The sequence below is a fragment of the Sinocyclocheilus rhinocerous genome, unplaced genomic scaffold (genome assembly GCF_001515625.1).
Source record: "Sinocyclocheilus rhinocerous isolate Xijiao unplaced genomic scaffold, SAMN03320098_v1.1 scaffold1168, whole genome shotgun sequence".
In the NCBI taxonomy this organism is placed as follows: domain Eukaryota; kingdom Metazoa; phylum Chordata; class Actinopteri; order Cypriniformes; family Cyprinidae; genus Sinocyclocheilus; species Sinocyclocheilus rhinocerous.
The window spans coordinates 466,503-489,403 of record NW_015650373.1 but is presented as its reverse complement, the minus strand read 5'-3'; the positions used below and the strand labels follow the sequence as shown (position 1 = coordinate 489,403).

The window sequence follows — 22,901 nt, the reverse complement described above, 5'->3', positions numbered from 1 at the left end:
TTTTTTTCTCCAAAAATTACCATATACAAATGTGATACTGATTTTTTTTACAACAGTTCAATAAACTAGAAGTTTTATTAAGAGACTTACGTTTTAGACACCATATTGCCTGTTTTTGCACTATTTCGCCAACAAATATAATTCCAAACAAAACCACAGCGCTGTTTTGCGTCTTTGAGCAACATGACTGTGTTTCGTTCCCTAATGAATCAACTGTTTAAATGATTCGGTTCAGTCGCAATGACTCACTTAACAGTGACTTACTGCCACCTACTGGCGCTTTTAATTTCACATTTAAAGTATCTTTTCCTTTTAGCGGCTTTTTTTCCATATAATATTCATACTGACAAACCTAGCGACTTTTTTTTGGATAAACCTTAGCTATGGTTCAGTTGGAAGATTTCTCCAGTGCTGTCCCGCGAACGCGAGGTCTGACTTTCCCGGAGAAGTGTCACCTCTCTCGGTGTCTGTTCTGTGCAGTGAGCGGCAGAGAAGCTGCGCATTCAGTTTGCCGCACCGCAGCCAACTTGTCAATAAATGAGTACAAAACAGCGTTTCCAAGCACATGTTGCTTACTGATTGCTTGGAATTATAAATATGAGCGTAGTTCGTTTGTTAATATCACATGCACTTTTTTGTTTGTTGTTTTTTTTTAGTTTGTTACTCAGACGCAGGCAGTGCGCTGCATGAGACAAAAAAGTAATCTAGCCAAAACAACCGCATAGCCGCTCTTTAGTGTAGATGCATGTTGATTTTATCAGACGATGCCGCGATTATAAATGAGAGTGACTCCTGGTTAACATGTATTAAAAGGGGTCGCGTTTAGTCACTATTTAGTGTGGTATTTTTTTGACAATTCACTCATCATGACAGTAAAATAGGGCATTCTCTAAGTCAATATACTGCAGTATTTCCTCTCAATCAGTACAAAATATGGTTAACACCCGGTCATGCATGAAAAAAAAATACCGTCATGTACCGTGAAACTGGTATAATTTTGAAAAACACCGTGATATAAATTTTTGGTCATACCGCCCAGCACTAATGTAGAGGGTACAAAAACATCCAGCAGGTATACTTACTGTGGTTTGGGTTTGAGCTTAAATTATATCTCCACCCACTCCTTTGCTTTCTCTTTCTCTTCTCCTTTATACTCTTTCCATATGCTTTCTCTGTTTGTTTCATCTTGGACACATTCAATCAAAGCAAAGGATGCATTAAATAAAAATATTTTGTCATTTTCCAAACACTAACGGTTAATTTCAAATGTTGTCTAGCATTTTGAATATAAATACAAGGCAGAAAACCATTAAGCCTATTTTTCCCACTTTAAACATCTGTAGCTTGTAGCCTGTGTTTTGCCAAGTTCAGGTTGTTTAATTCATAAACATAGACTTAAATCTAAATGGGCCCAAATTTATAGCATTAACGCATGAATAACTGACCTACTGGACTCTGGTTATTAAGGTGTTAATATTTACTATACAGAGAAATCAAATGTATGTACACAAAATAGAACACCATATATTTACATACTTAAAAGGGGAAATTAAAATGAATTAAGTATAAAAATAGATAATGAGATAATAGATAATAATTATTATTATTATTTATTTTTTTTACAAAGTGTCAATTATTTATAGTGCAGCCTCTGGGTCAAACATGTGGCCGTCAGGTTTCATCTGAAGCACACATTCTCCGAAAACATCTTTGAGCCATTAACCTTGAAAAACTGGCCACATAGTTGGACAGAATGCCGTCCAGGAAATGGGAAACATTGTGCGTGGCAAAAAAATCTGTCAGTCTTGCAGTCCTTCTCATGTGGATATTGAATGTCTCAGTGTTGCTTCTTTCATTAGAGCTGTTTGCATCTCTCTCAGGAATCTCACACTTTTAATTAAATCTCACTTTTAATTACATTCATTACATATTCACTAACCAACATCTGTGTGTGTGTCTCCAGGAGGACATGACAACTTTCGCAAGATGATCGATGAAGCCGAGCCGCTGGGTTACCCCGTGGTGGTGAAGAACGCTCGTGGACACCGAGGTAAATCACTAATTCTAGTACAGCCGGTGTGCATAATGGGTCTTTTGGGGATTGAAAGAAACGGGCCACATTAGACTTCAGATCTGGGTGCTGACAAACCTTCAGTAGCCCTGAGAACACAAACGCCTTAAAGTTATATAGCACACTGGACCTCTCCAAATAAAGAAATCAGGCAGCTTAGAAACATCATCTCTTTTACCTTAAAAACAATGGTTGTCTGTATTTTTCTCTCCCAGTGCACATAAGGCATCTTTGTCCTGCACTGTTTTTTTTTTTCAAGCACATTTGAAGTGTGTGTGCGCTGAAAGCATAATTTTCTTTTCGATTGCTTTTGTTTTAATGGTAGTTACTGATCACCAATCTTACAGAAATACACAAACCGCTCTGAATTAAGTCTCACGGTCAGACTAGAACTCGCTTTGATGACTAGCAGCCATACCTTATGATGTAATATACTGTATTAATATTTTTAGTGCTGAAAAATTCTCCCAGATCAGCCCAACCAATCTCTGCACACAAATTCAGAATGCTGCAGCTGCACTAGAGACCTGCACTCCCACGGGACTACTGCGAGACCCGACTAGGGATGGGTCACGATTTTCAAATATTCAGTTAGTTGATTTAATTATAGAATATCGAATAGGTTGTGCGATTATTGTCTTAAAAAATGTCCCCATGTTTTCCGTGCTGATGCGGTGGTGATGCGTTCATGTGGCGTGGCCAATAACGCACCTAAAAGCTGTCAAAGACAACAGAAGAGCACATCGTCTCACGCGCATACTGTAGACTTGCGTGGCATATAATGGTTACAGTAACTTGGGACAATGTCAAATAAGAGTTCTGTGTGGACCACAAACGCCCCCTACTGGGTTAGAGGTGTGGCTGAATCCGTATTCAGAAAGGCGCAGAAAACAAATAACGCGTTCTACAGAGCCACTAAAGGGACATGTTTAGCCGCTTGCTAACGGTAGCCTGTTACATTACAGTACGTAACATTTCACTTACCACATAAACAGAGTAAGGAGAGATGACTGATAGGATGATGGTGAATGATTTGCAGATCCTGAGCACCACCGACAAACAACTAATCTTGTAAAATGTGTGGCAAGTACTGCCGAGTGCTGCTCTGTACTTGTGATCGCGAATCTCGAAAGTGAAAGTAAACATGCGTGCGTTCATAAGCGATTTCAATGCCCAGCATATTAATAACGGCTCCTTTGATGCCGGCAGTTTATATACAGTGTAAATACCCAACGATATAATTGCGACAGAAGATATTGAAGTATATTTTTCCTCCCATCTCGTATCTATTACCTTTAGGGATTAATTTTTTTTAAATGGAAATGTCCTAGCCTTATGAGCAGTTGATTTATGGTAATCGACGGACTGTTATGTTAATAAGTGCGGTCATTCGGTTATGTTTGGGAACATTTAGGTCATGAATATTGTCTCAAAAGTCATGGAAAAGTCATGGAAATTTATTGGTAAAAATGTGTACGAACCCTGACAGATTGAAAGCGTGAATCCCGTCTCTCTCGGTTCATGGGTGTTTGTGCATGCTTGCGGGGGAGGGGTGCAATTTTTGAATAATAATCGAATAATACCCATAATATATAATCCCATAATTATATTATATAATATATAATATAATATATAATAATAATCCTCTCTCTCTCTCATGGAAATGATTGGTTAAAGGTGTAGGAACACTGGTTATGTAAAGCAGGTCTTGTGCGCACACATTTCAGTCAAACCTTTGTTAAAAAGGGTATTGGGTCGATGAACTACAGATGAAAATAAAACATTGCACACAATGTTGACCTTTGTCAGGCTGTGACATGTTTTAAAAGGCCCATGGGGAATTGGGTGGGGTGGCGGCAGCCTGATAGTTGAACATCTGGAGAGTTTACAGCTCTGCTGTATCACCTTTGTGCCCTTGAGCGACACAAGACACTTGACCCCTGGTTGCTCTAGGGGGCCTCTCCCTGCAATTAGTGTCTTACGCATCTCCTTGGATCTGTTGACAATTATGTAATTCTCTTCCCCACCACTCTTACTACTTTTGTTAACTGAAAACAAGTAGGACATTCTGCATGTGTCCAAATACATGCTGCTACACCTGGCTGTGTATCAAGAGTGTAAAATGTAGTCACATGAAACTTCATGCATTTAACCCTGGACTGTTACAGGTTGCTCCTGTTCTATTTGGTCGTTATGCAGAGAAATCAATCATTAATTGAGCTTTTAGCAATGACACTTAAATATTGCATAACTTCCTGAAGTAGCAGAAGACACATTTTGCTTTAGGTAGTTCCTAAAATTAATTCTGTAAATTGTAAAGTCTTTTTCCCTGGTAAAACTGTCAAATTTCGATCTGTACAGGTAAAGCTGTGTTCCTGGCCCGGGATAAGCACCACCTCTCAGACCTGTGTCATCTGATTCGCCATGACGCCCCGTACCTGTTTCAGGAGTATGTGAAGGAGAGCCATGGGCGGGATGTGCGGGTGGTTCTGGTCGGGGGGAGAGTGATCGGATCCATGCTGCGCTGCTCTACCGACGGACGCATGCAGAGCAACTGCTCACTGGGTATGCAATCGCACACTCACCTCCCCTAAAATATTTGACTTGTGATGTAAAGTTTCATTATGAATAATATGTAGAATTTTTGTTGCTTATTTTTCTCTTTTCTTTCTCTATGGCTTTATTTTTTTCTATTACAGTTTTAGTAATTGAAGTTTTTCATTTAATATTTTGGATTCATTTCAGTTACCAATTAAATTTTTTTTTTAGTTTTGTTTTTCTTCGGTTTTTTTTTTAGTTTGAGCTTACAACAACAACTGCCCATAATTTCCCATTAGCCTCCCTGCTCATGATTTTGCTCTTTTTTTGATAGGTGGGGTGGGAATGATGTGCCCCCTCAGTGAGCAGGGGAAGCAGCTGGCTGTGCAGGTGTGCAATATTTTGGGGATGGACGTCTGTGGAGTTGACCTGCTGCAGCTAAACGACGGTTCCTTTGTGGTGTGCGAGGCCAACGCCAACGTGGGCTTCATCGCGTTCGACCAGGCTTGTGGGATGGACGTGGCAGGCATCGTGGCCGACTACATCCTCTCTCTTCTGCCAAGCCGCCTCAGCAGGAAGATGTCGCTGCTTTCTGTGGTCTCCAGCACCAGCGAAACCAGCAGCGAACCCGAGGGGTGTATCCCGACCGAGGTGATAATCCCCACGGAGGTGTGTATTCCCAATGAGATCTGCCCACCTGGCGCTACCTGTGCCATCACTGACGCCGTCTCCACCATGAGCACAAGCTCCACCTCCAGCGAGAGCGAGGTGGATCTAACGGAAACAGGCCCCGCTCCCGTCACTGCAGATCCCGCCTACAATATCAACTCCCTTCTCGCGAGTGAGATAAAACTGTTGACTGAGTGAGTTGGAATTACAGCCACAAACACACACTTACACATGCACACACACACACACACACACAACCATCAAAGAGCGAAACAAACTGAAGTGGACACTTTACATACAGATGCGCACGTGTAATCATACTAACCCTCCCTGTAAACCCCCGTCTGAGGCTGCTCCCCTGATGTTTCTTCTCCATTGACAGACTATAGAATTATACAAGTGTACAGTGCAGTTGGAAGTGCACTAGCTAGTGTACACTCCAGCCTGGCTGTAGTGCACCAGCTGAATATGTGTTTGTCACTGTAATTTGAGGGTGCATGCACTGTAGAGTGGTTTTACCGGGACGTGATTCCCAAATGTAACCTTTCAGCTACCATCAACTGGATTCTGATGTACATACTGTGGGTTAGGGTACACACATACTGACATACACTTAAGGACATATTAAAGTCTGTATTATAGGGAGAGAATGAATTAATTGTGTCTGTTACAAACCTTGTGGTAAAGCCTGGCTGAAGGTATAATGCATTGCATGCATGGGGCGAGAAAGAGGAAACCGAATGGACCCAAATTTCAACTGCCCACCAGGATACAAAGGCACATACCTCCCTGCCCTCAAAAAGCCCACACAGACAGACACATAGAGGGACAGCAAGAACAAAAACTGGAAAGCTGTGAATATTCTCATCCATCCTAACTCTTTTAAAAGCATGAATGAGTATGAGTTATTTTAGTCTGTTGCAGTGGCTGCCTGTAGTAAATGAATTACTGCTGAACAGACAAGCGTAAAGGTTTCATTTGCTTTGCCGGTGTCAGTAAAATTGAATGACTGATGTGGGACCCGTTTTGAATTACCTTTCTTAATGTGTAAGTGAGGATTTGGCCCATAGGAACTTATTTCTTACAGGCATCTGCTGTCTGGTAATTCTGTGAATGAAGCGGCCATTTTAGAAATCCACCATTTTGAACTGGTTAAAGCAATCTGTTTATGGATCAATTGTATGGAAGATATTGTGAGCGGAAAAATATGCTAAAAACTGAGCTACTTTTCCCAATGTCTACTACTCAAATCTGCTAATGACCACTCGCCAATCTGCATGTCTGCCACCCCAAAAGCAATTTCCCACATAGAGTCTGAACAGTGAGTTGCAGAGAAACAGAGCAAGTAGACTTTTAAATACTAATGTTTTTACCACAAGGGCTGAACGTTTTGCCAACACTAAGCGCTGATGATGAATAAGCTGTTCGTCTTCAACGACTTTTTGTACAAAAATACTGCAACAATAAAACTGAAGTGTCAACTCAAACAGGTGCTACAACTGCTCTTAATTCAGCCCAGTGGTCTAAAAGCCAATGATAACCTGAAAGAAAACCAGGAATTGAAATTGATTTGAGCTAAATTTACATTTATTTGTTGTACTCCGTTATATCTGTACACCACACATTTCTCACAAGTCTAATTCTTCTATTTAAAGTTAAGCAACTCTATTAATGTCCCTTTTTCTATCTGGAAGTGTCCTAAAATCCAAAAATTCTTTATTTCAGCATATTTGCATATAATGAAATTCACGTTAAGGATTCCATACAGCAAATCTAAAGTGGACCAAGCTCACAATCCAAACCAGCTCAGAATGGTTTACAATGTTAGACGTCATAGATTTTAGATCAATTAAATGTGAGTTCGGACTTTCGATGAAATAGTTTACATTAAGATGCAATATAGGTTTGAAATTTAGAGTCAACTCAGGGAAGCAGCCTTGATCAAATTCCTCTCCTTGGAAACGTGACATATTCATGCTAGACAGTCCTGCCTATGTGTATCAATAAACAAAAGGACAAAGCGTTCTAAAATATTAAGAAATGGATGCTGTGAGACCTGATGGTTACATGCACTCTTTTCTTGTTCGTTTTATAATATTTAGTGTTCTGTTGTCTTTTGTTTTCCTAATTTATAATTTTTCTGTTTTTTTGTTTTTTTTTGAGAAAAAGGAAAAACTGGTTTATATGCGATTTAATCTTGCTTGGAGTGACGAAGGGTTTTAGTGTGAGTTTGACTGAACAGCCGTTGACCACACTCTTCTCACCACCCCCTCTCAAGCGTTGTGATTTGCCGTCTTGTGTGTGTGATGTGTTCCATCATTCCATGCAACCAGAGACCTGCACCTTCCACCTCTTCCCACGCAAGAACAAGTGTCCCTGTAAACTCTGACACTTTTCCGTGTTTTCGCGATAACGCACTATATGGTTGTCGAACTTACAAGCTCTGCCTCCACTTCATAGGATACAACAGGAAGTTTCTTCTGCCCTTATGTTAAGTATCAAACCTGTGTGACTCCAAAACTTAATAAAATGCAAATTCAGAATGGAGGGGTCAAACTTCCATGACAGCAGTTCAAAAACAGGCATCTGAACTGAGAGCTAAAATAGCATCATCAGATCTTACACAGTGGAAAACAGTGGTCTATATGAAGTAGTGCTCAATCTGATTGATAAGGTACCGCTATACCCTTCTGACTTGTGAGTTGGCAATTAACTTAGCATCACATAACAAAAAATAAAAAGCAACAGTTGCTGCTAATGAACACTTGGCTCTCTGGTATGGAAAAGGGAAATGTTTTGAGACTCCATGTGTTCATTTCATTGGGTTTTTTAATTTATTTTTTTAGTGGGAACCTAAATGCCAAAAACCAAGCAATGTTGTATAACTTAAAACAAGAAATTACTAGTGATAGAACGCCAACATTGATGTTATGTGTCATTACGTAATAATACCAATAATACCAATAAAGACATTTTAAAAATGTCCAGAACATGAAACCGTGTCAGCTTGTCTATTTATCTCACATCACAGTTGACAGGCCTTTTCCACTGATCTTTTGCAAGATTTTTGCTGTAGTCTGCCTCACTAAAGGTGTGGTCACATATACTGTTGTTTAGCGAATTTTCATGGGTAAAATCCAGTCATTTCAATAGGAATCCATGCGCTTGGGAATTTTACATGAGGGTGAAATATTTCCTCACGCAGATTACGCGACCGGTTCGAGTTCACAAATTCACTGCGTTAACCAACAGAAAGCTGCTTGGTTTAAAAGTAAACAAAAAAAAAAAATGAGTGCGAGCCGTGCTTCATACATCACTATTGAACTAGACAATGAACCTTTTTTGCCCACGAAATTTCGCTAATGTGACTGCACCTTATTTCTGAGGGATCATGTGACACTGAGGATTGGAGTAACGGCTGCTGAAAATTCAGCTTTGCCATCACAGGAATAAATCATTTTTAGAATATAACAAAATAGAAAATTAATATATTCAATAAATTAATTTAAATTGTAATAATATTATTAAAATAATTAAACACATATTAGCTTATATCATTCGTTTTTGTTATTTTTCTAACATTAAAATTCAAGTATTACGAACAAACAAATGCACAATGAACAGTAGAATTTTTATAAATGAGCACTTGTTAAACATTAAATGTATTCATTTATAAACAAAATAAAAAATAATTATGCTGATACCTACTGCATTACCAAACGTTAGAAAATTAAACTATTGTAAAGTGTTACTAAAGTTGCTTGACTGAACGGTGAGCATGGTGTGTGGTCACATATACTGTTGTTTAGCGAATTTTCATGGGTAAAATCCAGTCATTTCAATAGGAATCCATGCGCTTGGGAATTTTACATGAGGGTGAAATATTTCCTCACGCAGATTACGCGACCGGTTCGAGTTCACAAATTCACTGCGTTAACCAACAGAAAGCTGCTTGGTTTAAAAGTAAACAAAAAAAAAAAATGAGTGCGAGCCGTGCTTCATACATCACTATTGAACTAGACAATGAACCTTTTTTGCCCACGAAATTTCGCTAATGTGACTGCACCTTAATTATACATCAATATCTCCCAATATCGATGGATTTAATGAATGAATATGAACACTGTACAGTGTGAAGACAGTTTGACTGTTGTTGTGCTGTATATTGTTGTCCATTTTGATTTGTTTGCGGTGTGTAGTTTAGTGGCCAGTCTCATTCCAACTGTTTTTCAGCATGTTGTAGTAGATTATGGATTGACTCTCTCAGTCTGTTTTGCTCACTTAACCCCTGGATCAACAACTCCGCCTTCTTCCCATACTCCAATGCCTATATACACAAACACAAAAACATAAAAGAAATGTATACCAAAAACAAAAAAGGAAACCTAATTTTCAAACGCATGAAGAGCGGAACAATATCGCCTATTTAATATGATGTGTGGAAAGTTTAGCTGTTTTAATTCAGGGAGTTTAGTGTAGTTTGACGAATAATGGGATGTTAACAGTTTGATATAAGAGCTGAGGAGCTGTGAAGTGATAAATTAGGGAGTTTTGTTGTAGTTTGATATGAGCGCTGGGAGTTTGAACAAGTTTGCGATAAGAACTGGGGATTTAAACTGTAGTCTGAGATGTAGTGGAAGTCAGAGGAATGCTAAAGGAGAATCCCATTACAACTAGAATAGCAGTGGAACAGTCTGACTGTCAATTTTCATCATGGCTTTAGCCTTTAGTGTTAATCTGCACTGAAGTCAATAGAACTTAAACATGTTCACAGCAAGACATCCATCCAAGTCGAATTCAAACATTCCACCTCAGAACTTTCAATTTAATTAGACATTTGGTTATTTACTATGATTTGATTATCCAGCGCACTGGTGAGGAGGTCAGTGTTGAATTCAAGAGCATACTGTAAATGTATCTCATGAAGTGTCTGAATGGAATATTTTAATTGGTCAATCTTTATTGTTTACCTTGGTGTAGTTGTTGCATAGTAACCACAGCATAGCCAGAGAATGTGCCAACATGGCTGACTGGTCAGGGCGAGGCTTCACACACTGTTCCTCAAACTCCAAGATACATCTCAACATCTGATCAGCCTCCACACACTGGGCCTCATCTACACACAAAAGAGGAAGATCAGTGTCCGCTATAATAGTCACAGGTGAGTGCAGCAGTTTGATTCTGAGAAACCAGATCTATCTGTGAAAGAGACTGAATGATGATTTCTGTTGAATAATCTCTAGGAGATATTCAGAAACATGATCTATCATCTAGTGTTTTGAAATACATCCCCTTATAGGGAGTTGCTTCTATCTGACATTGTTGGCCAGGCTGATAAATCAGCCAATATTTGACCACTTTAAGATTGGCTGATAACCATGCTAGAGCTTGGTCCATTAGGAGAAGCATTAACACTCCCTGGTGCCAGTTCAGAAATCCGCCAACAACCTAGTCTATGAATAATTTGTTTCCAAATCATTTTATTGCATAAAAATGTTTCTTCATCATTTACACCACTGTTCAGAAGTCTTGTCAGTGAGATTTTTTTCAAAAGAATACTGCATTACCAAACGTTAGAAAATTAAACTGTATTGTAAAGTGTTACTAAAGTTGCTTGACTGAACGGTGAGCATGGTTGGATGTATGACTTCACTGACCAATGACACGATATGACTGTCTGCTCCACAGAGACAAAAAGAATAAAACTCTGGCTAGTCTGTGTCCCTGATTGACATCAGGTCATGCTTGTTGTTGTAGCTCTGTGCAGTCGCTTCCACCAGGACATGCAGAGCAAGGCCGGCTGAGCTGTTTCCTGCTATAGAGTCATCTGGTCAGAAGTTATAATATGATGTGGCTAGCCAGAGGGCAGAACCGGCGCCAGTCTACTGACCTTGGGTCAGTCAGTGTGAGGCCAGAAAGCAGAAAGGATCAAGCGTACTGACCACTGACCAGCCAGCCACACTGAGCAAAGCCAGCCACGTCACTGGAAGACTTAGCCAAAACAGCGCTGAGGTTAATAGGCTTAGAGAGAGAACTAGGGCAGGAGTGCTGCACGTACTCACGGCTGTGTCATGTTTGATCTTAGTTATCAGTGGAATAAACTAGGTTTTGCTCTAGGACACAACCTCATGGCTCTAAATATAACGCTAACTTCATGCAAACTAATACATAAACGTATACAATCATGTCGGAACCAAAACAGGCTGCTTTAAAAGCTTATGATAGGTTAAATCCACACCATACACATGACATTTCATGACCTCATAACAATAAACAAATTAAATATATACATCAAGATATCAATTACATATTAAAATTAAGTTTTTATTTGTAAGTTCAAAGTGTTATGTGCATTAATTTATCCATATTTACATATTAATTATAAAAATAAAACTTTATTTTTATTAGATATTTATGTTACAAGCCTGTGAAATGAGTGAGTTGTCAGATTTCCGAAAAGGACAAATCATGAGAGCCTGTTTAACAGGAGCATCTGTAACCCTAACGGCCTAATTGGTGTTTTAAGAACAACAGTCTTTATGATTATGACTACATACAGAAAGCATGGCAAGACCTCATTAGAGAAGAAGAACAGTGGGCAGAAACAGAAAGTGAAAGATAGAGACTGTCAAAAACTAAGAAGGACTGTTCAAACAACATAGAACTACTTCTGCAAAGTGACAGCAAATCTCAATATTCCTTGAAGACCTTGAACCTTGTTTCTGCAAAAACTGACCACAGACAATTTCACAAAGCCAGCATTCATGAAAAAGCTGCAATTTGCTAAAACGTTAATCACAGACACCTATGCTAAAATGTAAAAAAATATATATAAATATGCTGTCATGATCATAAAACCTGGAAGCACTAGGATGAATCTCAACATCTGCCCTGGCCAGCTCAATCACATGACTTGAATATTATCAAAACACTGGACCGTTTTGGTGAGAAGACTGAGAAGCTGATTCCCTACAAGACTCCATTTATTAAACATTACTGCAATTTAATTAAATTACAATAACTATTTTCTATTTGAATATATTCTAAATCTAATTTATTACGGTGACAGCAAAGCTGAATTTGGAAATTATAGAAATTAATACTTTTATTTAGCAAGGATGCTTTAAATTGATCAAAAGTGATGATGAAGACATTTATAATGTCACAAAGGATTTCTATTTCATATAAATGCTGTTCTTCTGAACTTTCTATTCATCAAAGAAACCTGAAAAAAATTCTACTCAGCTGTTTTCAACATAATAATAATAATAATAAAAAAAGTTTTTGAGCAGCAAATCAGAATATTAGAATGATTTCTAAAGGATCATGATGTGACACTGAAGACTGGAGTAATGACGCTAAAAAAAATCAGCTTTAAAATTACAGGAATAAATTACATTTTATAATATATTCAATTAGCTAAATAGTAAATAATTAAATTGTAAAAATATTTCACAATATTACTGCTTTTGCTGTATTTTGGATCAAATTAATGCAGGCTTGGTGAGCAGAAGAGAATTCTTTAATAAACTTTTAAAATCCTACTATTCAAAAACTTTTGACTGGTAGTGTAAAAAAAGTCTGAATTTTGAAATATAAACCTTAAAATTAAATGTTTTTTTATTCTTTTATTCCATGGCTTCCATAGACTGCTACTTTAAAACTCATATTCTGCCACTAGATAGGCTCCGCCAACAAAAAGGTCATCACTGTTTGAAAAAAACTGACCCCAAACTTTTGAATAGTACATATATATATTTATATTTCACAAAAAAAATATGCTGATTGGATGAATAATATTTGCGGACGTGTCTTTGTGTAGGTTTACTGTCTTACCAAAACACTTCTCTGGTTGAGTGCCGCTCTGCCCGATACCATCCATCAGCTTACACAGGTGAGTGTGCCATGAATTTGCCACCTGTACACACGCACGCAATGTGATGAGAGACATTTAACAGAGACAGATGTCTCAATGTGTGCTGATGGTGGGTTTTCCCACCTCTGTGTAGAGCGAATGGGCAATGTCAGGCTTGTTTTGCTTCAGAAACACATCAGCCATAAGAAAATATCCTCCAGATGTCACAGTACTGCCCAAACCAAACATTTCACTGGCATAATACACCTACACATAGAAAACAAAATATGTACAGTCAGTTTTGTAGTTAATACACACATAAATAAATGATATCAATAAATGAACATAAAATATAGATTTTTAGTTAAAATTATTCATGCCAGTACGCCACAACTGACCAAGTAAGTGTTTCAAAGGGCCTTGCAATATTCCTACAAAATCCTAATATTTATTACCACACAAACATGCATCAGCAATAAGTCATGGCAGATAATTCTGTACATGCAATCCAATGACAGTGTTCCACACATTTTAGGACATACGTCATTGGCAAAGTGAGTAAGAGCAGATGTGTATTTTCCCATGGCAGCGTGCAGGCGACCCAGGGTTCTGTGTAGCTGATGAAGGACAGTGTGACTGCAGCCTGGTGTTTTCATTACTGTCCACTCAGCCTTAGACAGATACTCATGTGCCTGGGAGAGAGAACCTAAACCTTAACACACACAAACAACATACATTATGAACAAAGTGTCCTTGATGCCTCTTGACTTTTAAGTTAGCCTGCCTATTAGAAGGTCTCTCTACTCAATACAACCATCTTAGATGTTTCTGTTGGAATAGACATCCAATGTTTTAAAGAGTCATGCCTGGTTTGCTCATCTGTCAAACAAGTTGAAAGCAGCCACTGAGAATTCTCAGCATACAAAGCATCCCACCTATCCATATAGAGAGAAGCTTAATTATCAGGGGTGTGTCTCAATCCGCTCCCTAGTTCAATAGTGCACTCCCCAGGGAGTTGGCCATTCCTAGGGGTGTCTGATCATTCCACTTTCACTCCCAAAAAATCCTCTGAATCCACCGTAAAAAAATCCAGCGAGCATCAGCTGCTCACTATATTCACTTACTGGAAATGTCGTCATGTCTGCCATCTCTCTAGTTGTGAGAAGATAAGCGCAAGTGTAAATCCATGAAAACAATGCTATATTTTTGTATTTAAAACATTTTATTCCTAATATGCATGGAAGGGAACAATTATGCAAACTTTTAATAACTATATAAAGAAATTAAGTTTTTTTTATAGGATTAATTTTAATATAAAATGTTATAATATCATTTAAATTAAAATATATAATAGAATTTATTTTAATTAAAAAATTATTTATTTGTTAATTTATGCATGTTCTGCAATTTTGTTAAACATTTTTCTGAGGTCTGTAAATTTTTTTAAAATGTTTTTAAAAGAAGTCAAATGATCACCAAGGCTGCATTTATTTGTTTAAAAATACAGTAAAACAGTACTGTGAAATATTATAACAATTTAATAATTCATTAAAACAACTGTTTTATATTTAATACATTTTAAAAATTTATTTATTTCTGTGATGGCAAAGCTGAATTTTCAGCAGTCATTAGTTACTCCAGTCTTCAGTGTCACACGATCCTTCATACAAAGCATCCCACCTATCCATATAGAGAGAAGCTTAATTATCAGGGGTGTGTCTCAATCCGCTCCCTAGTTCAATAGTGCACTCCCCAGGGAGTTGGCCATTCCTAGGGGTGTCTGATCATTCCACTTTCACTCCCAAAAAATCCTCTGAATCCACCGTAAAAAAATCCAGCGAGCATCAGCTGCTCACTATATTCACTTACTGGAAATGTCGTCATGTCTGCCATCTCTCTAGTTGTGAGAAGATAAGCGCAAGTGTAAATCCATGAAAACAATGCTATATTTTTGTATTTAAAACATTTTATTCCTAATATGCATGGAAGGGAACAATTATGCAAACTTTTAATAACTATATAAAGAAATTAAGTTTTTTTTATAGGATTAATTTTAATATAAAATGTTATAATATCATTTAAATTAAAATATATAATAGAATTTATTTTAATTAAAAAATTATTTATTTGTTAATTTATGCATGTTCTGCAATTTTGTTAAACATTTTTCTGAGGTCTGTAAATTTTTTTAAAATGTTTTTAAAAGAAGTCAAATGATCACCAAGGCTGCATTTATTTGTTTAAAAATACAGTAAAACAGTACTGTGAAATATTATAACAATTTAATAATTCATTAAAACAACTGTTTTATATTTAATACATTTTAAAAATTTATTTATTTCTGTGATGGCAAAGCTGAATTTTCAGCAGTCATTAGTTACTCCAGTCTTCAGTGTCACACGATCCTTCAGAAATCATTCTAATATGCTGATTTGAAGAAACATTTCTTATTATTTTCATTATTGTACTGCTTAATATTTTTGTGAAAACCATGATTTTTGGTCAGGATTATTTGATGAAAAGAAAGTTCAGAGAACAGCATTTGTTTGAAAAGGAAATAAAAAAAAATTAACTAAAAAACTAACTTTTTGATTTTCTTGTCACAGAAATGGAGATGGAGCTCATGACGAAGAGCTTTCAATGCAAGAGTTTCTCATTGAGACAGTACACCTCTGCATGACTAGTCTGCCACATCCTGAATTACATAACAATTGTCTCTCCCCTCAGTTCATGTCCAAGCACCGCCCTTGAGCCCACCCATAGACCGTCCCACAGGAAGTAAACAGGGCTCAACGCCAGCCTCAGATTTTAGCAAACGTTTGTTTCCATTCTCTACTGAAGTGGAAGTTATTGGCGGTCAGCCTCTGGAGAGGTTCTAGAACTTTGAAGTCTACCAGTGGCTCTCAATCTAATGGACCTTGGAGAGATTTAATATTAGCACAGCACTGTGTTGATTTTTGCAGATGTGTTTCTATGCATGTCTCACCTATATTAGCCTGTGCGAGCAGTAGATAAGCTGGTACCAGTTCAACAGCACAGGATCCGTACACCCGCATGGCCCAGCGCAAGAATAGGAGAGCGGCCGGTAACACATCCTGGAACCTCTTCTTGGACACCCACCTCTGCGACTCCAAATGAGCAATCTCTACTAGATGTTTCTAGTGTCAAAAACACTGACTAGTTAGACATCTGCCCTGTTGGCATACCATTTGCCCCAGTTTACTTGCTGGAGTACATACAAACCTGTTTCTTCAGTGTTTCTTTGTGGTGGTGCTCTCGGCCAGACTGCAGTGTGCTGAATGGTGCAGGTGTGTGGATAGATACCAGCAACGGACAGACTTTCCCATGAATACTGGTCCAGTCAGTTTGCTGGTGGTCAGAGTTACTACACACACACACATTCCAGATACTTTATTGAAATAGAATATTACTCAAATAGAAAATATTATGCAATTTTTTCAATTAAAAAAGTTATTTACTTTATTCTTTTTTTTTTTAAATACTCTTTTTACAAACTTGGATGCTACCAAAAGGGGGTTTTGGGAGGTCTTGTCAGATTTAGCTCATTTCTAGGTACAAATTTGTCCTTAAGATATAAGTAGGTACACGTGTACACACACATGTTGGTATATGTGGTTTATGGGGACTCTCCTTAGGCGTAATGTTTTTATACTGTACAAACTGTATTTTCTATCCCCTTACCCTAAACCTACCCCTCAAACAAAACTTTCTGTATTTTTAGATTTTCAAAACACCGTTTAGTATGTTTTTAAGACATTTGGTTTATGAGGACACAGGAAGTATATGGAGGACCAAACCTGCAGAAATGAAAAATAAATAAATATAACAGGAAAATAAAGAAATAAATTACTTGATAAAAACAAGTATAGTTCATTTGTAATAAAATTTAATCCTGAATTAATTTTTTATTACCTTTTTCCTATATGTATTATTTTCTGTATTTATTTTTATTATTTTTAACTTAAATGAACTAAAATAAATAAACGCGTGAATAAATGTATTTAAAAATAAATACATACTGTACATAAATAAATTCAATAAATATTAAAATAAATGAGAAGTAAAAAAGTTAAAAAGAATAAAAAATAAATGTAAAAATAAATACGCTAAATAATATAATACATAAAAGAAAAATACATAAAGAACTTAGAAATACAAATTATTCTGAGAAGCAGAATAAATTCTGGGTTAAATTTGATTACAAACGAACTATATTTGTTTTTATCAAGTCATTTTTTCCCCTGTTATTTTTATTTATTTATTTATCATTTCTGCAGGGTTGGTCCTTCATAGAAGTATTGTCATAAACCATATTCACGTTGTAATACCTATGTCACACATGTGTGTCAATCTCCTTTTGTGAAACACACAAAACAAAGCAAGCCATACAGGTTCGAAACAACATGGCTGAGTAAATAAAGACATTATTTTCATATTTCATTTAACTATCGATTTAAGAGCTGCCCGTCAAAGAACAAACCGTTTCTGTCCAAGTTATAAGATAGATATTTGCATGTTGACACTGTGTCGTGGTCCGGACCTCGGCTTGGTTCCAATGGCAACAGCAGCACCATTTGATCATTTCTATTAAATAAAGTGAGCAGCGTGTTAAAACAACGGAGCGGTTCACACCACAAGGCAAGCGCTCAGGGGCGTTTGTTGTAATGATCTTTCGGTGTTATATCCTCTAATATTTTTTTTTAACTAGAGCCAAACGCGCTTCATTCAAGCCCTTCCCATGTGCGTTGCTTCTCTAAAGCGCCATTAATCGTTGCGGATTACGCGGTTATTTGAAAAACAGAAGCAGAAACACAGTGACCAGCAAAATAGATCGACACTTTTGCTAAAACACTGCAGAAAACAACAATGCTGCAAATATAGTTATTTTTTACCTATCAGACTCTGACCGTTCAAACCAGGTTTTAGACATAGCATTTTTTTCATCGACATTTAACATTATTAATCAGTAGCCTATGTTAAAGAGCATTTTAAAAATAAACATATAATTGTTAAAATTTGGAAAATTATTTGTAGATGGCAAGGAAAGACGACATAAACATTGAAAGTTAACTTTCTGCTCATGTTGAGAGCGTTTTGATTAAGCAAAAAATAAAATACTCCAGACTTAAATAGGAAAACTCTGAACCCCCATACATTATCTTTTCTGCCACATTGCCTCCTGCCTTACATATGTAGTCTATCTAAACGTAAAAAATAATAATAGCTTCGATAAAACATCTGATCTTATCTTTTAATATTCAAATCTAATTGGCCTCAACTGAGGATTTGTTTTTAATAGGAAAATTCTCAGAAGCCACTGGCATTTGGCTCCGAGGACCCAATATCCTCATCTTTGATGACTATTTGGACTTTTTTTTTTCTTTTACAAAGCATTACTGGTGGCCAGATGGAAATGTATAATGACTATTCCTATATATTGTCCGGACCTCCACTGGGAAGGAAATATAGAGACCGACCTCTTGGAACTGTAATTGAATACCCCTGGCCTGCCGTATATGGTTGTGAGGATTGTGGCGTCTTTAAAAACAGCAAGTGAAAACTCCACGCATGCACACAAAACACATACATTTTCCCAGTCATATTTCTTTCTCCTTTTTCCTGGTTGTGTTTAAACACGCATGGCTGGCTATTCTCTTCTCTCTGCACATAATTTCTCCTCCAGCTGTTTGAACTCGTTCAACCTTTCCATCTCTGCAGTAACACGGCCAAGAATGCGAGCATGACCTGTGTGTCTATGGTGCCACCTGCTGTCTGTACGCGCAGTTACACCATGGAGCATTACGTACTAGTTTAAGGTGCTCGGTTGGATAATATAAAGACAAAAACACACAAGTTAACTGAATAACCCGAAGGCTCCAGACTCACCAGTAAAATGTGACCAGGCATTTTGTGCACTGAAGTTTTGCAGGTTTCTGGCAAAGTTCGCACAGCTTCTTTACTCCTTTAGGATTTGCTAGCGGGTTAATTGTGGCCGACATCCCAGATAAATTTTCTCGCAGCTGTTTCAGCCTTCAAAATGTGCTTAAATTAAAACAAGAACTTTTATTTTCCTTTCTGACCACAAGCCGTTTCAACAGTTTTCCAATTACACATCGGCTCACGCAATAACTCTTCCTTTGTGTTTGAGTTTGTGTTTTTCATATTGGTTCCCATGGAGACGACCTCGGGGCAGCTGAGGAGGATTTGTCTGCACCTGCGATTTTTATGTTTTATATTTGTTTCGTTTTTTATATACACAGTTTATAGTTTTGTTTTTAACAATAGCGTTATTATTGTATTTCAATAGATATGTTACATGCTTATATACTTATTGTATTGTATAATTGTATTGTACATACTTTGTCTGGAAATACAGGTAAAACGGGATCTGCAAGTTTATAGCCACCTAGTGGTGAAGTTATAGTAGCCTATCTATTTCCGTGATAATGAAACTTCACTTTAAAAAGTTTTCCCCTCTTGACCACTATATTTGAAAGACCGAGGTTAGTTGTCACAAGGGTTATTTGTCAGTAACTTTGAAGTTTTCAGTCAAACGACTAATTAAAATGCAAAGCAGTGATTTTGTTTTTCAAAATATACAATATAGGCCAACATTTAAATAAATTCTGTCCTCCATCTGTACAATGAAGGTAACTCAAAGACTGAACTGTTTTCAGGCATGCTAGTGCTATAGTTGTCAAATATTATGAATATTCTAAGTTTACATTCATTCATTTATCAGATGCTTTTATGAAAGCGACTTGCAAATGGAAATACAAGTAGAACCAATTAAAGTAAGACTATACAAATAGTGCCATAAAAAAAAATCCATAAATACCAGAAACACACTACAGCAGATGGGTAAGTGCATTGTTTTAAAAAAATTAAATGAAAAAAATAAAAATGTACATACACAGCCGTTCAAAAGTTTGGGATCAGTAAGATTTGTAATGTTTTTTAAAGAATTCTCTTCTGCTCATCATGGCTACATTTATTTGACCAGAAATACAGAAAAAAACCCAGTAATATTGTAAAATATTATTGCAATTTAAAATAATGTTTTTTTTAACAGTAATATTGTAAAATATTATTGCAATTTAAAATAATGTTTTTTTTATTTTATTACACTTTAAAATATAATTTATTCCTGTGATGCAAAGTTGAATTTTCAACATCATTACTCCAGAAATCATTATTTCTTATTTATTATCAATATTGGAAACACTTTTGCTGCTTAATATTTTTTTTGGAACCTGTGATACTTCATTCAGGATTCTTTGATGAATAAAAGCTAAAAAGAACAGCATTTATTCAAAATTGAAATCTTTTGTTGCAATATACACTACCATTCAGAAGTTTGAGGTCAGTAATTTTTTTTCTTTTGAAAGAAATGAATGCTTTTATTTAGCAAGGACGTGTTAAATTGATAAAAAGTGATAAAGGCTTACATTGTTAGAAAATATTTCTATTTTAAATAAACGCTGTTCTCTTTAAAGCAGCACTATGTAACTTTTTCTGTGTTCAAAATTTGCAAAATGTATATAATGAGCGAGTACATCATGAATTCATCTTCCAAACCGCGTTTTTGTCTTATTCCGAATCACTACGGTACACTTATAATAAGCACTTATATTTGGAACCTGTGATACTTCATTCAGGATTCTTTGATGAATAAAAGCTAAAAAGAACAGCATTTATTCAAAATTGAAATCTTTTGTTGCAATATACACTACCATTCAGAAGTTTGAGGTCAGTAATTTTTTTTCTTTTGAAAGAAATGAATGCTTTTATTTAGCAAGGACGTGTTAAATTGATAAAAAGTGATAAAGGCTTACATTGTTAGAAAATATTTCTATTTTAAATAAACGCTGTTCTCTTTAAAGCAGCACTATGTAACTTTTTCTGTGTTCAAAATGTATATAATGAGCGAGTACATCATGAATTCATCTTCCAAACCGCATTTCTGTCTTATTCCGAATCACTCCGGTACACTTATAATAAGTACTTATATTTGGATTATTGTAGCCTGGTCGGGTCGTCACCGCTGCGGAGTAACACATACCTGCGTGAATCGCCATAGACATAAACTTAGAGAAGTAGCTCCGGTTGGAATGTTCTTCCGCGGGATGTGTGCAGTTCTGTTTATTAACCGTTAGAGCGCCAAAAGTTACATAGTGCTGCTTTAACTATTCATCAAATAATCCTGAAAAAAGTACCAAAAAATATGAAGCAGCACAGCTGTTTCCAACATTGATAATAAATCAACCAACCAACTCAATCCGAGGAGCTGAGTCCATCTTCAAGAATCTCTTCCATCTTTATTTGACCCTCTAACTCTAGCACTCTCTATTCTAATTTTATTCTTTAAAAAAAAGAAGAAAAACTTGACCCTTTTAGACTTGCACTCTATTCATTTACTAAATGCTTGTTTTCTTTAAAAAAACACTAGTTTCTCTAATCTTTTTGTATTCTATTTGTTTTCTTTTTATTTATTATACAATTAACAAAAGAAAAAAGGCCTCTAACACTAGCTTGCTCTGTTCTTTTTCTATTCTATCTGTTTTTCTTTTTATTACATAATAATAATAAAAAAAAACCTTGCTACGTGTACTGCGTTAAGCTAACTGAGACTTGTTATAGCACTTGCATATCATTGCTCTCTTGTTGATTTTGTTGATCTCTTGTTGCTGCCATTGTCCTCATTTGTAAGTTGCTTTGGATAAAAGCGTCTGCTAAATGACTAAATGTAATGTAAATGTAAATCAGCATATTAGAATGATTTCTGAAGAACTTTTCATGTGACACTGAAGACTAGAGTAATGATGATGAAAAATCAGCTTTGCATCACAGAAATAAATTATATTTTAATGTATATTAAAATAGAAAAACATTATTTTAAATGGTAATAATAGTTTACAATATTACTGTTTTTTTCTGTATTTTTGGTCAAATGAATACAGCCATGATGACCAGAAGACACTTCTTTAAAACACATTAAAAATCTACTGATCCCAAACTTTTGAACAGCATTGTACATTATATATATATATATATATATATATATATATATATATATAATATACACACACACACACACACACACACACACAATATGTGTAATGTACACAAGTTGATATTTTTGTTTAGTGCCTTTTATATTTTCATAATTGCTGTACTATTAAAATTGAGCTGAAATGCCTAGGTTTATTGCCACATTCTACTGTGCCCCCATATAATGACAACATGCCTCATTACCATTAGACATATTTTTCATATGGTGGAAATGTTCAATAACTTTAAGACTTAAGAGGTACATGTCTACATAGAAACTGACTTTAGTGAATATTTATCAGAGTAGAGTTTTTTTTTTTGAGCAAAAAAATAAAATATCTCCCAGCCCCATCATAACCTATAAGCTGTATGCACCAAGTAATGATTATTTTATCAGAATTTATATATTTCTCACACAGTAATAACACATTCACATTTTTTTTTTTAAAGTTTATTGACTTGCTCATCCACACACAAATCAAAACATACAAAATTTCACACATAATATTGTTTGAAATACCTAAAAATAGAATTATTTTTCCTCTGCCCTGAATACCTTATAAGGGCCCGACTCTACCCACTCTCCTAAATTAATCATGAAATCGTGAGTTTGCATGGAATCTCTGTGCACACACACACACACACACACACGCACAAATACATACTTCCTAACCCGGTCTCTCTTCAACTGAATCA

General features: G+C 36.3%; 2 protein-coding genes across 5 annotated transcripts in view; one reads left to right on the top strand and one right to left on the bottom strand.

Annotated features, from left to right (window-relative positions):
• LOC107711947 (beta-citrylglutamate synthase B) overlaps positions 1-16,134 on the top strand; it is a 28,817-nt gene extending 12,683 nt beyond the window's left edge. The window contains exons 3-7 of one of the 3 annotated variants that reach the window (XM_016517043.1): positions 1,964-2,050; positions 4,433-4,636; positions 4,944-5,472; positions 13,101-13,172; positions 15,740-16,134. In XM_016517043.1, the coding sequence (XP_016372529.1) occupies positions 1,964-2,050; positions 4,433-4,636; positions 4,944-5,472; positions 13,101-13,134 (854 nt within the window). In that variant the 3' untranslated portion in view covers positions 13,135-13,172; positions 15,740-16,134. Of the gene's footprint in view, positions 1-1,963; positions 2,051-4,432; positions 4,637-4,943; positions 5,922-10,258; positions 10,336-13,100; positions 13,173-15,739 lie in introns of those variants that run through there. The other 2 variants (XM_016517044.1, XM_016517045.1) reach the window with 2 other exon arrangements.
• Positions 7,449-20,066, bottom strand: LOC107711949 (zinc finger MYND domain-containing protein 12-like). 2 transcript variants are annotated; one of them, XR_001636750.1, is made up of 9 exons: positions 19,041-20,066; positions 16,377-16,518; positions 16,120-16,291; positions 13,676-13,845; positions 13,278-13,400; positions 13,115-13,196; positions 10,249-10,394; positions 9,345-9,605; positions 7,449-8,652 (listed from the first exon to the last, which is right to left on the bottom strand). XR_001636750.1 is itself a non-coding variant. In XM_016517046.1 (8 exons), the coding sequence occupies exons 1-8, from the start codon at positions 19,151-19,153 to the stop codon at positions 9,492-9,494; spliced, it is 1,062 nt and encodes a 353-aa protein (XP_016372532.1). In that variant the 5' UTR covers positions 19,154-20,066; the 3' UTR covers positions 9,075-9,491. The 2 variants fall into 2 exon arrangements, 1 of the variants encoding a protein (XP_016372532.1); XM_016517046.1 differs by lacking the exon at positions 7,449-8,652 and having other exon boundaries at positions 9,075-9,605.
• Positions 20,067-22,901: the final 2,835 nt, after the last annotated feature.